At 35.5% G+C, this 14,789-nt stretch overlaps 2 protein-coding genes and 1 pseudogene across 6 annotated transcripts; 1 reads left to right on the top strand and 2 right to left on the bottom strand.

Annotated features, from left to right (window-relative positions):
• Positions 1-734: 734 nt before the first annotated feature.
• Positions 735-3,003, bottom strand: LOC110422667 (Adenine nucleotide alpha hydrolases-like superfamily protein). Of its 2 annotated transcripts, none has more exons than XM_021436671.2 (4): positions 2,517-3,003; positions 2,288-2,424; positions 1,202-1,366; positions 735-1,085 (listed from the first exon to the last, which is right to left on the bottom strand). In XM_021436671.2, the coding sequence occupies exons 1-4, from the start codon at positions 2,739-2,741 to the stop codon at positions 968-970; spliced, it is 645 nt and encodes a 214-aa protein (XP_021292346.1). In that variant the 5' UTR covers positions 2,742-3,003; the 3' UTR covers positions 735-967. The 2 variants fall into 2 exon arrangements, with proteins under 2 accessions (XP_021292346.1, XP_021292347.1); XM_021436672.2 differs by having other exon boundaries at positions 2,288-2,409; positions 2,517-3,002.
• Positions 3,004-5,657: 2,654 nt separating this feature from the next.
• On the top strand, positions 5,658-7,544 carry LOC110422653 (phosphoglucomutase, chloroplastic pseudogene; annotated as a pseudogene).
• A 1,071-nt stretch (positions 7,545-8,615) lies between these two features.
• On the bottom strand, positions 8,616-14,582 carry LOC110422814 (protein decapping 5-like). Of its 4 annotated transcripts, XM_021436828.2 has the most exons (13): positions 14,338-14,582; positions 14,006-14,106; positions 13,295-13,366; positions 12,667-13,213; positions 12,143-12,393; positions 11,785-11,850; positions 10,811-10,876; positions 10,631-10,696; positions 10,458-10,520; positions 10,295-10,360; positions 9,248-9,445; positions 9,025-9,135; positions 8,616-8,939 (listed from the first exon to the last, which is right to left on the bottom strand). In XM_021436828.2, exons 1-13 carry the CDS (start codon positions 14,474-14,476, stop codon positions 8,793-8,795), a joined length of 1,893 nt encoding a protein of 630 aa, XP_021292503.1. In that variant the 5' UTR covers positions 14,477-14,582; the 3' UTR covers positions 8,616-8,792. The 4 variants fall into 4 exon arrangements, with proteins under 4 accessions (XP_021292503.1, XP_021292502.1, XP_021292501.1 ...); XM_021436827.2 differs by having other exon boundaries at positions 12,143-13,129; XM_021436826.2 differs by having other exon boundaries at positions 12,143-13,213.
• Between the last annotated feature and the right edge of the window lie 207 nt (positions 14,583-14,789).

The raw sequence follows: 14,789 nt of genomic DNA on the forward strand, positions 1-14,789 counted from the left end.
ATAATGTCAAGTTATACAACGAGAGAAAATATTTTCTTCTCTCTTTAATTCTATTCCTCGATTTTTAACGATTCGAACTTAAAATTTTTAAAATTTAAGTTTCATAATTTTAATTATTAAAATATCCTCTTAAAAATGTCTCAACTTGTGTCTAACTCAGCATTGTGATCTCTATTTAAATTTTAAGATATAAAATTTATGAAATTTCAAATAAATAAATAACAAATATATGTAAATTGGTTTGTAGATTATCATCATTTACTTTGTATTAGTGGTGTATAAAATAATAATCTTAAATTTAATAAGAAATGCTCATAAACACATGCAAATGCATATAAAGTTTTATTAATTTTAGGTGGTAATGGATTAGAAACATATTGATGAGATATGAATTTATATTTAATACATTGTCAATTTATAATGCACATACAATAACTTAATTATAGAGTACCATTTTATAAATATGTAAAAGTTATAATTCAAAAAAGAAAAAACTAAAATCATGGGTATTTCATTTTTTAACATTCTCAATTTTTAATTTTATTTATTAACGAGATAACGATATTTGATTTGGTGACAGTGTATAAGATTTATACCGTAATATTGTATCAAATATAAATGCATCTTCGGATATAAGATAATTTTATTTATTCTCTTAACACTCTTTTTCTACCTAACTTTTTTACATCACTCTTTAGTTTAATACCATAGAAGTAATGCATTAATATAATTGCTGGGTACAGAACAATGATAATGACTTGATTAAAACAGTCTTTCACATATCAAAACTAAGCTAAACATTGTTGTATGATGTCAATCTCCATTGTTCATTTGTATTTTTTTTTTTTTTTGTGTGTTCTGTAACTGTATGAGAAGCTGAAATCCTAAAGAACAAACTGTGCCCAGAAAATGTGACAATTAGCTTAAAAACTATGTGCATTTTGGATGTAATCTAAGCTTTTAATGTTCAAGCTCCATTGGTATAGCTCCTCTTTTTCCTGGATTTCCTTGACGACCTCCATATAATTGCAGAAGGGCTTGGACAGATTCGATATGGAATCTTTGGGGTAGGAATATCAGGGACCCTGTAATCAAGATTTTGCAAGAAAATCACCAAGAAAATTACTTGTTTCCTTGTCCCAAGCAAGGGTGCAAGAAAATGAGAAACTTGAAAGGGAAAATTGGTGGGTTTTTATCTTACTGTAATCCGGAAATCTCGATTTGGGAAAAGTCCATGTTAGTTGAACTGTCTAGCCCTGATAGCATTTCTCTGGTCTTGGTCCTCGGTGGTGCCAATTCTGGTTGCTTGATGGCAAGTACTCTGCAGTTGAAGCTATGTGCTATGCTGTCGTGGGCCATGGCCAACCTATGCCGACATCATGCCAAAGAAAAACACTGATTTGAGTTTTGTTACCAGCCCTCGGCTATGGTGCAAAGACACCATGACCAATGCAATCTGCAACCATGATTTGCTGCAGTATTTATTGTCATAATTCATGTTTCCATGAGATTCAAGTCTAATGGTTAACTCTGAATTGGGTAATTTCACTTTCAACTCTAACATTACTCAGTCAATCAATTTCATGGTTGAAAATAAACAAAAAAGAGAAGCGATTGTATGTAAAAATATAGCAAGTATATCCTAATGAGTCTGCTTTCAAACAACTAGCTAGGTTGAGGTTTCCCATAAGAAATCTAGCCTAGTTGACAGTAAACCTCTTGAATCTTTGATCATCCCATGATTTCAGAAGCGCTCCATGCCTTTAGGCTGCAGGGAACTTTCGTCCATTGCTAATTGACAAAGGGAGAAGCATCCCAACAATTACTCAAATCTAGTACTAATTAACATTACCAGCTGGACCCCCAAAAGGGTTTTTGACTGTTTCTTCCAGGCAATGAACAAAGCCACATGCTTGTACGTGCCGGGTTTAGCGAACAATGCCTGAGACTTTCCACCCTAAAGTACAGCCGCCGGGGCCTGTTTTCTTGTGGTCCTTCTCAGCCTCAGGCATCATCATAAAATAATTGGCTATAAGCCTCCAAGTTTTGAACTTGTTTTCTTCTTTATCCTGATAAATAATTGAGTCCCGAAATGGCCTGGAAAGTTACCATGCCTAAGATCTTATGACAGTTTGACCATTTCTTGTACCTTCCTAGAAAGCTCCCCCCAGTCAAAATACCCTGGAAATGGTTTCCCTGATTCACCCCTTCCAGGCTCCGGATGAATCATGGCAACAACGATTAAACAAGGGAAAAAAATCACTGACAAGAAACAAAATTAACTCACTTGTAAAGGAAGCTCTGATCATGGAGACCAACAACAAGAACAGAGGCTCCAATCTCCCGCACCATGGCCAGAATCTTCCTGCCTTCCTGGTCGCCTTCCGTGACAATCATCTCAATATTTGTCTGCAACACAATTCTCTGATTATGGCATATCCGTGAGATAATATGTCACATAAAGAACTTATGGACGAAACGAAAAGAACAGGAAAAGTACTCGAGTTCAAACTCACGTTGAAGAAATTGGAGTTACATATTTCCTTGAAGGAGAGCGCCAGCTGATAGCCTTGCAAGCGAAGCAGCCTTGCTTTCTTCTTGTTCCCGGATGTAGTGGGAGAGAAGACATGAAGGAGAGTTAGCAAATCACCATAGCGAAGTAAGTTGCGGAGAGCCCATTGCAGGGCTGTTCTTGCTACATCTACATCCTCTACTACCACCACTATTTTCCTCACATCCATTCCCTCCCTCCCTCACCTTTCTGATCCCTTTCCCCTCCTCTCCCTCTCCCTCTCCCTCTCTCTCTCTCTAGAGTACAAGTAGAGGGACACTTTTTCTGAGATGGGATTGTGTCAAAAAGCTGAGACAAAAAATGGGAATTGACCTTTTAAGTGAGCCTGGGAACTTTTTGCCAAGACTTGCAATTTCCATAACGTTGATTGGGGTTTATAGGCATGAATTGAATCAAATAATGTCATTTTATTAATAAACTTAAATCTAATACAGAATTATATTGTACTGGATTTAAATTTAACATACTCTTCTTGTATCAATTTTTAAATTTATTTTTTAAAGATATGATAACATTTGATTTAAAAATAATGTACACAATCTCTCTACGTTCAACACATCAAATATAAACCTGCCTGTGGACTACTAGCTCTAATTTCTTTGTCTTTCTATCTCAGATGCCTTTCTCTCTCTAGGTTAGCTAAAATGGCTGGTTAAGAAAATGGCAAGTGATTACTTAGGCAGCTTAACTAAGATATGAAACAACCTAGCAAAATTAGGGTAGGTGGCCGTTGGGACCATTTAATTTACAGCATAAACATGCACCATGTAATTAACTCCTCTTGAATATCATCACCCTCGATTATGTGGCCTTAAATCTCAATTAACTCCATTTTTTAGTTTAAAAAAATGGGAAAAATCAGAAAATCTTTATAAATTAATTGCTTAATCAATCATAATCGACGTCCATAATTATTTGATTTAACAAATTTTTTTGGTTCTTAATTTGAAAAATAAAATAAAAATTGAGTGACAAAATCCTTTTCAATAATTAATGCCTAGTTGAACTCTGTAGGTCCAAAAATATGTCTTTTGATGCCTCCTGATTACCCTTTCTTTTTCTTGATGTTCCAAATACGTAATTTGTTTTATTTGTTCTGGAAAATGATAAGGATGTGAATAGAGACTTACTTATTAATTATTATTATTATTACAAGCATGAAAATTGCCTACAATTTAAATTACGTAATGCTCAATAACTTTTTTTTACCCCGTAAATCTTCTAATTCTTAAAAAAAATTAAGCAAGACATTTGATTTAAACAAAAATCTAGATTTAATTATTAAGGGAATTTTATTATTACAACGGGAAATAAAAAAATTAATTTTTTTATTAGTTTGTGGAAGACTAGTGCTGGCTGCAGGCATGCAAATTTGCGCGTCATTAGCTGACAATGGCCTATGTCCCACGTTGTACGTGGTGATAACATGTTCATTAAAATAACTGAATAATAATAAATTAAAACTTAATAATAATAATAATAATCATGTTATGAAGAATTGGTGACTATTTAGAATAAAAATAATATTTATGAAAATAAAATTTTAAAAAAGATAAATATATTATAAAAATTTAAAATTTTTAGAAAGCGAAGCCCTACTACCCTCCCTTCCGCTAATGGTGTTATTAGTCGGTTTTGTTATCTTGTTTAATGTATAAATTTTATATAATTTCAGTAAATTAAATATTAATTATTTTATCAAATAAAAAAATTTATTTTTTAATATTTTATATTTATGTGATAATAAATAAATATTATTTCTCGATTATAATATTTTAGAAGCTGACGACAAGACATGGAAGCTGGAAGAGAAGTGGTTGTGTTACTTGTGTCGTGGCGTCAGTTCTATTTTGGCTTCATTTGGTCGCCTGTTCTTTTACGTGTCGCAATTGTTGTTTTTTTTTTTTTCTGATTTTTATTTTTCATTTTTTTAAAATTCTTTATTTTCTTTTCTTTTTTAATTACAATCTTGTGTCCACTTCTCTATGTTTCGTCCACTCCGATACCAGGCTTGCAGTAGGTGGGCCCTAATGACGTTTACGGCCCAGTATTCCTTGATTGAGCGTTGCATAAGAATGGGGACGGATAAAGGTGTCTCTTTTTAAGGTATTTATTAATTAAATTCTATTATTTTTTCAAAATATCCGAATTTATAAATATTCGATTTGAATTAATTAAGTATACCGAATCCATTATATTAGATAAGTCACTTAAGATTAAGTTATTTTAAATTTATTGATTAAATTAATAAATTTTTTATTTAAATCTGTTTCAAATTCAAATATAAAATATTTGGATCTTATGTAATTGGGTTCAATAATTCTAAATATTCGAAAATTAAATAACATCACCATCCCTGTTATTGTATGGGTTTCTTTTAAAGCAATTAATCAAACATTGAGGGTGATGATTCAACTCCTTTTGAGATGTGCCAGGATCGTGACCATGTAACCCTGGAAAGAATTAATTAGTTATCCAAGGGTATTTCGAAGGACAGCGGAAGGAGATGGTGGAGTAATAACCCATCCTGGTAAATGAGTTTCTGACCTGCAGTCAGGAGTACAGTAGAATTTTCTGGAAGAAAGAAATCTCTGAACTTGTAGATGGCTTGCTGGTGTTCGATGAAGATGAGCCATGGCGATTGCGTTATAGTGGAACTCTGACCCAAGACCTCGAGGGATTTCCAGCCCTGAAATTTCTCTTTACTACTTCTCTATCCCATTCTTGCTAGATAAAAGGACAAACATTCCATAGCTTCTCCATAATTGAAATAATGGATTATTGGATTAATCATTACAACATCGGATATGATCTTTGATCGAATATATTGTGAGTTTTTCTGAGTTTTTTGAAAATCGATTTTAAATAGGTTTTAAAATTATATTTATATGTTATTAAGATAATTATATAAATTATTTAATTAGAGTTATGATACAATACTATTATCTAGTTAGACTATTACACAGTTAGTTAGAATTAGATTAGGAAAAGAATTAAGCTTAAGATAGGATTAGGATTAGGATTAATGGTATATATATATACATACACATACATTGGTAACATTTAAAAAAGGAAATGGCTTCTTGTTTTATGAGACTGGAAGGTTTCTTCCCTACTGTTTCCCGATCAGCAAAGCGATCATCAAATGCCCCTCCTATCCCTTCTTCTTCGTCTTCTCGTTTCTATAGCTATGGCTTCCCTCTCAAAACGAATTCGTTTTCCGTATCCCACTCTCCTTTCACCACCAAAGCTTCTTCTTCTTCTTCTTCCTCCACCCCCATTGTCGAGCCTGAAGGAATGAAGATAAGTTCAGTTCCCACAAAGCCGATTGAAGGGCAGAAGACCGGGACAAGTGGGCTTCGGAAAAAGGTTAAAGTTTTTATGCAAGAGAATTATCTTTCAAATTGGATCCAAGCATTGTTTAATTCATTGCCACCCGAGGATTACAAGAATGGAGTCTTGGTTTTGGGAGGTGATGGACGATACTTCAACCGTGCAGCTGCACAGATAATTATCAAAATTGCTGCCGGCAATGGTGTTGGCAAAATATTGGTTGGCAGGGAAGGAATTATGTCCACACCAGCTGTTTCTGCTGTAATTCGGAAGAGGAAGGCCAATGGTGGATTTATCATGAGTGCAAGCCATAATCCTGGAGGCCCTGAATATGACTGGGGTATCAAGTTTAATTACAGCAGTGGGCAACCTGCACCTGAATCCATCACTGACAAGATATATGGAAACACCCTTTCTATTTCTGAGATTAAAATGGCTGAGATTCCTGATGTTGACGTTTCTCGTCTGGGGAGTTACAAAGTATGGAAACTTCAGTGTCGAAGTTATAGATCCAGTTTCTGACTATCTGGAATTAATGGAGAGTGTGTTTGATTTCCAGCTCATCAGAAGCCTTCTCTCAAGATCAGATTTCAGGTTTGTATTTGATGCCATGCATGCTGTTACCGGTGCATATGCGAAACCCATCTTTGTGGACAAGCTAGGAGCCAGCCCCGATTCTATATCGAATGGAGTGGCTCTGGAGGATTTTGGACATGGTCATCCAGACCCTAATCTTACATATGCAAAGGATTTGGTCAACACCATGTACAGTGAGAATGGACCTGATTTTGGGGCTGCAAGTGATGGGGATGGCGACAGAAACATGATTCTAGGTAAAAAGTTCTTCGTTACTCCTTCAGACTCAGTTGCAATCATCGCTGCCAATGCACAAGAAGCAATCCCATACTTCCGGAATGGTCCTGTGGGTTTAGCTCGATCCATGCCAACTAGTGGTGCACTCGATCGTGTTGCGGAATTATTGGGTCTTACCTTCTTTGAGGTTCCCACCGGCTGGAAATTCTTTGGAAATCTTATGGATGATGGGAAGCTGTCAATCTGTGGTGAAGAAAGTTTTGGCACTGGTTCTGATCACATTCGCGAGAAGGATGGCATATGGGCTGTCTTAGCATGGCTCTCAATTATAGCATATCGAAACAAAGACAAGAAACCAGGGGAGAAACTGGTGTCTGTCAGTGATGTTGTCAAAGAACACTGGGCAACATATGGAAGAAATTTCTTCTCTAGATATGATTATGAAGAATGTGAATCCGAAGGTGCTACTAAAATGATTGAATACCTTAGAGATCTGGCCTCTAAGAGTAAGGAAGGAGCCAAGTATGGAGATTATGTCCTTCAATTTGCTGATGACTTTGCATACACTGATCCTGTGGATGGAAGTGTGGCCTCAAAGCAAGGTGTTAGATTTGTTTTCACCGATGGTTCAAGGATTATATTTCGCCTGTCGGGAACTGGTTCAGCCGGTGCTACCATTCGAATCTACATCGAACAGTTTGAACCAGATGTTTCTAAACATGACATGGATGCCCAGGTCGCACTGAAGCCATTAATAGATTTGGCATTGTCTGTGTCAAAGCTGAAGGACTTCACAGCAATGGAGGAACCTACAGTCATCACATAATTGTATTTATGTACAACTATTTACTAATAAATCATATTTATAGGAGAATATCGAAATCCACTCTCTCACCTATTGTTACTATTTGGATTATTTAAACATTGGTTAATTCTCGCAACATATAAATATACTCTTTAACTCTAGTTAAGTTTAAGAATTAGAAGCAAACTGCTCATCAATAATCATATACTAATTAATGAGCTAAATGCTATGATGCAAGACATAAATAATTACTTGATAAAATAGTATTTTTAATCATCCGTTAAGAAATTTGCTTCTCTCGAAATAAGGCTAAGGCTTAATCACTTGATTGAGTGGTATTCCTAGTGAAGCAGCAATTAATTACAAAGTAGAGAATAATGATAAAATTTGAGGAGATACATGTTCATGCTGCTAGGTGCCTCCACTGCTTCTTACTTAGTTCCCAATTCCATTGATCATTGCTCCATTATTAATTTGCTGCAATTCATTCTCACCATTTTACACCTATTGCTTTCATAAACTCATTTTTTCTTAAAAAAACAAAATAAAACAATTTTCTTGTCTCAATTAATTTCAAATAAAATCATATTTCTTTCTTGTACTTGTCAAATCCGAATCCAATCCAACCTAGTTTGAAATCCAAAAAAATCTAAAGTCCTCACCAGCTCTAACTCAAAATGATCCAAACCCAAATGATTTGAATCCAAAACAGCTTGAATTTAAATTGATTTTCCTTTAAAATTCAATAATGTGAATTCAAAATAAACCCGACCTAATTAATCCAAGAATTAAACCCAAATGATTTGAATCCGAAAATGATCCGAACCTGAAATGACCTATATCTAAAATGATCCAAAGCCAAAATGACCAGAATTTCCTTTGATCCAAAATGACAGTATCGTTGCTCAAACATTATATATCTTCTCTAAGAAAAGAAAGAAACAGGAAAGAAAAAGAAGGGCAGCCAACAAAATTACCAAATACAACCTTATAGAACTGTTGGTAATTAGCACAGAAAGGTTGAATCCCAGCATGGCAATGCAGGAAATGCAACAACTTTTACCTGCTTTAAAATCAATTAGCTAAGATGGATTAGCCTAAGGACTTTTTCGCATAGAATTCATAATGATTCATTACAGGTCAGCTGGCTTGTTGCTTTAGCACTGGCAAAACCATTACAAGCATTAAGTTAAATTCCCAATTTCTTGTTTCTGCTAGATGCCCTTTGTTAGATCCTATGCCTATCATAACTACATTTAAAAGAGCTAACTAGGTCACACGACTCCACACAGCCCGTCCCTGGCCTCTCCCACCATGTTCGTATCCCCTTCCATATCTAGAACCCTGTGACCAGCCACCGTGCCCTGCTCTCCGACCACCACCTCCACCACGATTAATTTGGATACCGCCAAATGTCTGAAACATCCATCATCAGGCAAAAGTCAAAATCAAATAACCAAGCATAAATCTAACAGTGGAACAGACCATGAGAGCAAACTACCTCTGCATCTAATTTCTTCTGCTCAGAAAACTTAGACCTTCCTTTCTTTGGCTCACGATCAAATGTACTTGAAGAAAGAGAATCAAAAAACTCATCCTTAGCATACACAGGCTGTGAAACAGAGGGCAAGAAGGTGTTACCATAAACGAATAGAAACCAGATTAAACATTGCTTAAACATATATAACAAAAATTAGAGTAACAACCAATTCTAGCAATCTCACCTTTATGTCAGCTTTTAGCAGTACTTCTGCATCTTCATGTTGTCTATCATCTTCCTGACTATCATCTGCATCCCCATTGTCTTCTGATACACCTTTACTACTTTTGCCAAATTCATTCCAGACCTCCTCTTTGTTGAATTTCTCATTCATTGCCTCAAAATCAAAATCCTTAGGGTACTCGGTAACAGAGCGTGAAATCTACAAATCAAAACATTTAGCAATTATAATAGCTAAACATAAATTTGAGGATGATCTCTTCCTCTTAATAGGCATCTCTCAAAAACAGTAAAAAGGATAGAGAGGATTGGAAGAACAAAGTGATCTTCTCTATAATAACCTGAGCCTCTTTAGCAGTTCAACTGCATGTCCATTTTTTCAAACCTAAAAGAGTCGGTTCAGCTTCAACATTTTTCCTTTTTCTAAACGCAAGATGCCCTACTGCAGTCTTATACAAGTGGAATGGGGGTACCAGTTTGGAACATAAGGTGTGTGGAATGTGGGATTGAGGATGCCTGTGTCAATGGAATTTAATCTGAGTGTAGAATTTTGAGCCCACATGAAACCAGAGGAAGTTAGAGAATCAGGACATCTGGATCCAGTATTAGATAATTTATTTTCAGCAAGTTTTTTTACCACAGCTTTGCTTCAAATCCTATGTTAAGAAGTTTGATTATTTTGAACAACGCATACTGAAAAAGCAACATTGAGTCAGAAAAGATCCCAAAAATATTGCCATATAGCATAGATTAATAATTGCATAATTCAAATTTAGTGCTGAAAGAGTTGTATGGCTTAGACTTTCAATTTGAGGGGAAATCTTTCTAATTAACCAATTGCTTATTAATTGATCATTCCCTCAACAGTTTAATTCTATTCCAAGCTTTATTGTCTCTGATGCAAGTAAAATATCATATTAATTAGTAGGCTAAAGTTTTGGCCTTTCAGATCCAATGACAGGTATAAGTTTCTAAAGTGTTCTGAGCTACTAATTCGTAATTTAAAAAAAAAAAAAAAAGGAAAAGAAACCACAAAAAACACATTTATTACCCTGTTTGTTCTTCCTTGCGCACTGCCCCGGCTACCATAATAAGGGCGAGGAGCAGTTCCATTCATCTAGGAGATTAAGAATCCACATAAAATTTATCAAAATACGGAAAGTCAGTTAGAAGACAATAACTGTAAGTTAAAAGGAAAACAAATGGAGTACTACCTTTTCCATTCCCCCTGTGTGGCTTCTGTTACTGGGTTGAAAGTGTGATGCAGTTCCATACAACTGAAAGGGAAAATGAGGTAGCACAAAGACATATAATGGAGTTCCCATGATATATAAGTCCATCAGAGGTAAAGTGAAGTTCTGTAACTCAAAGAAGCTAAAAGAATTACCCCATTTCTTCTCCCCCTTACATGGACCTTATTAGTGTTGTGAGACTGCAAAGTAACTCTATTGGACTGGAAGGTATATAGAACAATTCCAAACAAATATGTGAAAATGTAAATGATTGACAGAAGGTAAATACCAATATTCATAGAATATAAAGAATATAAACTGTATTTCCTCATTACATTGTTTTCTCTTTCCTCCACATGGCCCTTAATAATTCGGTGAGTCTGTGACGTGGCAACATATGGCTGTAAGGAAACAGCATGGGAGCAAAGATCAAACGCCATATCATGAACATAATATAACAAAAGCTGAACTGAAAGACAGTAAATATTGAATATACATGAAGAAAAAAGCAAGAAGTTGGAAAATAGGAAACAGAATAATTGTACCTAATATATTACAGAGATTTGGCACATTCAGATTAGTGAATAAAAGGAAATAAAAAAGGAAGAAAAACTAAAGCAATCTCCATTAGTTGGAAATTGAAAAATTCATGTAGTCATGTAAATGTTCAAAACAGACGATTAACCAACAAACCCTAAACAATTAATCATGTTAACCAAAAACAACAATAAGTAGGAAGCAAAAGCAAGGCAATTAATTATCAAAAAGAAAATTGACACAAAATTGGATATAATAACACATGTTTATCCAGAAAATATGATAAATAAATAAGTAAAATGGGTTAACCCAAATCCTCTAATTGATCCCCAAATAATCATGCAGAATAGTAGATGCAAGAGAGAAATTTGCATAAGTAGCCCTAAGAAATATTGCAAAGGAAAAGAAAACCATACCCAAAGGACTTAAGGAAGAGTGGCTTAACATTAGGCCAATTAACAGGACAACACAAGACACCTCAATCATTCTGTGTATTAAGGATATTTATTAAGAATTATATTATTCCCCCGCCCCGCATGCGAAAAATAAATAAATTCAGAAAAGAAGCCAGTTAACCTCATGTATGAGTTGCTCAAATTTGATTTAATAACATGGTCAAAATAGCAGCTTCAAAATTGATAGGTATTCATGGAATTTAACACTCCAGTATATATTCAGTTAAAAACTAAAATTTAACCTATCAAAATTTAAGAAAAGCAACATCAATGTGCCTAAATGCAGCTTCAAAGATTAAAGAAGATTGATACATTACCCCATTTCTTCTTCCCCAAACAAGCCCCTTGTCATGGTGTTGAGAATCCAAAGAAGCTTCATTCATCTGTAAAAGCAAAATGCATCAGGATTCCAAATCACAGTTTAATTGCAGAATGAAAATACCATAATATATATAGAAGCAGTATGTATTATGTGTAGCCAAAAGTAGAGAAGAAAAATATCTGCATACGTAGGATATTAAGAACAATAACCCTGAGAAATATCTAAGGTAGCTACAATGCACGCATGCACAGACGCAGAGATGTATCACTAACATTTCCAGATTGACAGTGCACCACTCGAATACAGTTGTTATCTTACTGATCTTGACATTGGGAAAGACAATGAAGAAATACCTTTCCGGATGATACTGATGCTGTGGGCAAAATTGGTGCCTGAGCCTCGTCTGCATCTGTTGACAGTGGTTCTAATGTTGATGTTTGAACCACCTCAATATCTTTCTGAGCAGTTTGGAGGGGAAGAGATGAAGAAAGTACTGTGGGTGGACTAGTGGGTGCGGACTGCAAAAGCTGGCCTTGGGTCACTAGAGAAGGAGTTGGTACCTCAGGATGATTTGAGCCAGATGTCCCAACAACAGGAGGTTTAGCTGTGGGCATATTTGGATAAGAGGAAGTGGAGCCAAGAGTTGATTTAGATTTCTCACCGAATTGAAGAGCAATATTATTTGTATCCACAGAAGAAGTCAAGGAAGATGCTAATGGCAAGTTAGAACTCAATGTTAAACCAGGAGCATTAGGGTCATAACATGCAGTGTAATTTGATGCTTCATTAGAAACTAATGAAGCAGCATGAATAGGAAGCTCAGAGGGCAAAGCAGAGGAAGAGATTGATACAAATGTAGAGTTTAGGGTGCTAGCACCTGAAGGTGGCAGCACTGTGTGGTTCTGGGAGCTAGCACTTGAAGGAGGCAGCATTGTGGAGTTCTGGGCGCTAGCACTTGAAGGTGGAAACAATATGGAATTCTGGGAGCTAGCACTTGAAGATGGAAGCAATGTAGAGTTGAGGGAGCTAGCACTAGGTGGCAGTAAGAGATGAGGAATTTCTGGCAAGTGTGTTGCACCACTCGGAATAGATGCATCTACGGTGGAATGTTGCGTCTGCTGTATCCCAGGTGATGCTAACAAGCCAGGTGGTGGCCGAAGCAAAGACGGCTGTAAATAAGAATAACCTCCTGAGGGCCCATTCAATCCTTGCCAATACATTGGCATAGTATGCTTGTTGCTGTTTACAGTGGGAGGAGTTGAAGAACCCCAAGAAACCATATGTCCCACAGGCTGATATTGAGGCACACTGCCTTGGAAATTTGAACTTGGAAGTGCCAGCTGTGAATTGGAACTAAAACTTGTCATAGAACTAGTACTAGAATGTGGCAAGCTTGAAGATGCAGCAGGATGTTGATAATGAGACTGCAAAAGGTGTTACATTAAATAAATTATTCTTCATCTACAGCACAATGGGTACAAAACTTTCTTGTTTAAATTTCATGCCTGAATGATAGCAGGATCATCAGGTATGGCTGCCACACTTTGCACAGACAGTGAAGACAAAACTTGCAAATCCTGATAGAGCAAGGACAAAAGGTACAACTCAGAATCCACTCAAGGTGTAAGTCCATAAAACAAGATAAAACACTTACAGATTTAGGCAAAATTATTATTCTCAAAAAAAAAAAAAAGAGCAAGAATTAAAAACCTATCATATCTATTACAATCTCAAAACCACAGTTGCCGATAAGAATGCAACCAGAGTATTAATTATACAGACCAAGTTACAAAGTTTCACCTAATTTAACACCATCTTACAGCTACAAAATAGAATTCTATGACTATGGACTCAGTACATTCCATGCAGAACACAGACCACATACGAAAGGCAATCTACTCAAAGAGCCTGTCACCTGAAAACATAGGCTCTACGCTGTGAACTTAGCCTCTTGTGCAAACCCTTAAAACCAGAATCCACTAATATCAAACAGTACATAAGAGACAAAGCTGTTCTTTATTTCCATGTTCAAACCCGACCCGAATTGTGTTTACCAGGGAAGAACACTGCTTGCTAAATCTCTAAACAATTTTTCTAACTTCCATTACAAAACATCTCAAACATAATTTCCACAACCCAAAGTGAAAAACTAATTATTGTTAAACTTCCAGTAATAATAACTATTACCAAAGTGTCAGTGCCATTATTTATTATACCTTAATGTCGCTTCCTCGGAAGTATATGTAATCATAAACTTTGTCGCTTGGAAGAACCTGCGGCCCATCCTTCTTTCGTCCCTCCGTACCAAAAGATCTTACTGCAAGGAAAAAAGGAAATGCAGATATCATCAAATTCCATTTCTTATAATCTTCGCAATTTGATGCAAAAATGTGATCGATTCTTTCCGTCACAGAAAAGAAATCCCGAAACCATTTCTTTCCTTTCTTTTTCTTTATTAAAATTATAAAAGAAAGATACCCAAATTAATCGTACACTGCAAAAGGAAGAAAGGAAGGGGAAGAAGAAAGAATGGGGAAGCAAAACGCACCGTTTTTGAGGCCAATGGAGGATTCGTGAGGGTTGATACGGAAAAGAACGCCTTCGTACCGGATTTCGGACTTGGAAATAAGGCTTATGAAGCTTCCGACGTAGGAATCCGCTGATTGGGAAGCCTCTGTCGTCGCCATTTTCTCTCCTTTTTAACGGAAAAAAAAAATTAAGAGAAAATGGAAACAAAAGCGTTTCTTTCTCTTTCGTAAATACACAGAGATATAAAAACAAAAACGAAAGTTGTTTTTGGCGCAGTAGTAAAGTTCTTTGCATAAGCCCAAGCAGCAACTATATAATTAATTTAAAATATTTAATTATTATATAATTGATAAATTTATATAAAACTTTTTTATTATAAAACATATTGATTACCTATTAATTTCATATAAATAAAAAATAAAAATATATAATTAATGTTAATTAATTATAAAAATAAACATATTGATTATC

The sequence above is a fragment of the Theobroma umbraticum genome, unplaced genomic scaffold (assembly GCF_002168275.2).
Source record: "Theobroma umbraticum cultivar Fairchild unplaced genomic scaffold, ASM216827v3 scaffold_146.0, whole genome shotgun sequence".
NCBI classification, from domain to species: Eukaryota; Viridiplantae; Streptophyta; class Magnoliopsida; order Malvales; family Malvaceae; genus Theobroma; species Theobroma umbraticum.

What these genes read in the sequence shown, in the direction of transcription:
- LOC110422667 (XM_021436671.2), bottom strand. Translation starts at nt 2,741, where the DNA reads ATGGATGTGAGGAAAATAGTGGTGGTAGTAGAGGATGTAGATGTAGCA. An exon ending in GATCAGAGCTTCCTTTACAA is followed by an intron (nt 1,367 to 2,287) that starts GTGAGTTAATTT and finishes ATGTCGGCATAG; the next exon opens with GTTGGCCATGGCCCACGACA. An exon ending in ATCGAGATTTCCGGATTACA is followed by an intron (nt 1,086 to 1,201) that starts GTAAGATAAAAA and finishes TCTTGATTACAG; the next exon opens with GGTCCCTGATATTCCTACCC.
- LOC110422814 (XM_021436826.2), bottom strand. Translation starts at nt 14,476, where the DNA reads ATGGCGACGACAGAGGCTTCCCAATCAGCGGATTCCTACGTCGGAAGC. An exon ending in TAAGGGGGAGAAGAAATGGG is followed by an intron (nt 10,521 to 10,630) that starts GTAATTCTTTTA and finishes TTTCCCTTTCAG; the next exon opens with TTGTATGGAACTGCATCACA. An exon ending in ACACAGGGGGAATGGAAAAG is followed by an intron (nt 10,361 to 10,457) that starts GTAGTACTCCAT and finishes TTAATCTCCTAG; the next exon opens with ATGAATGGAACTGCTCCTCG.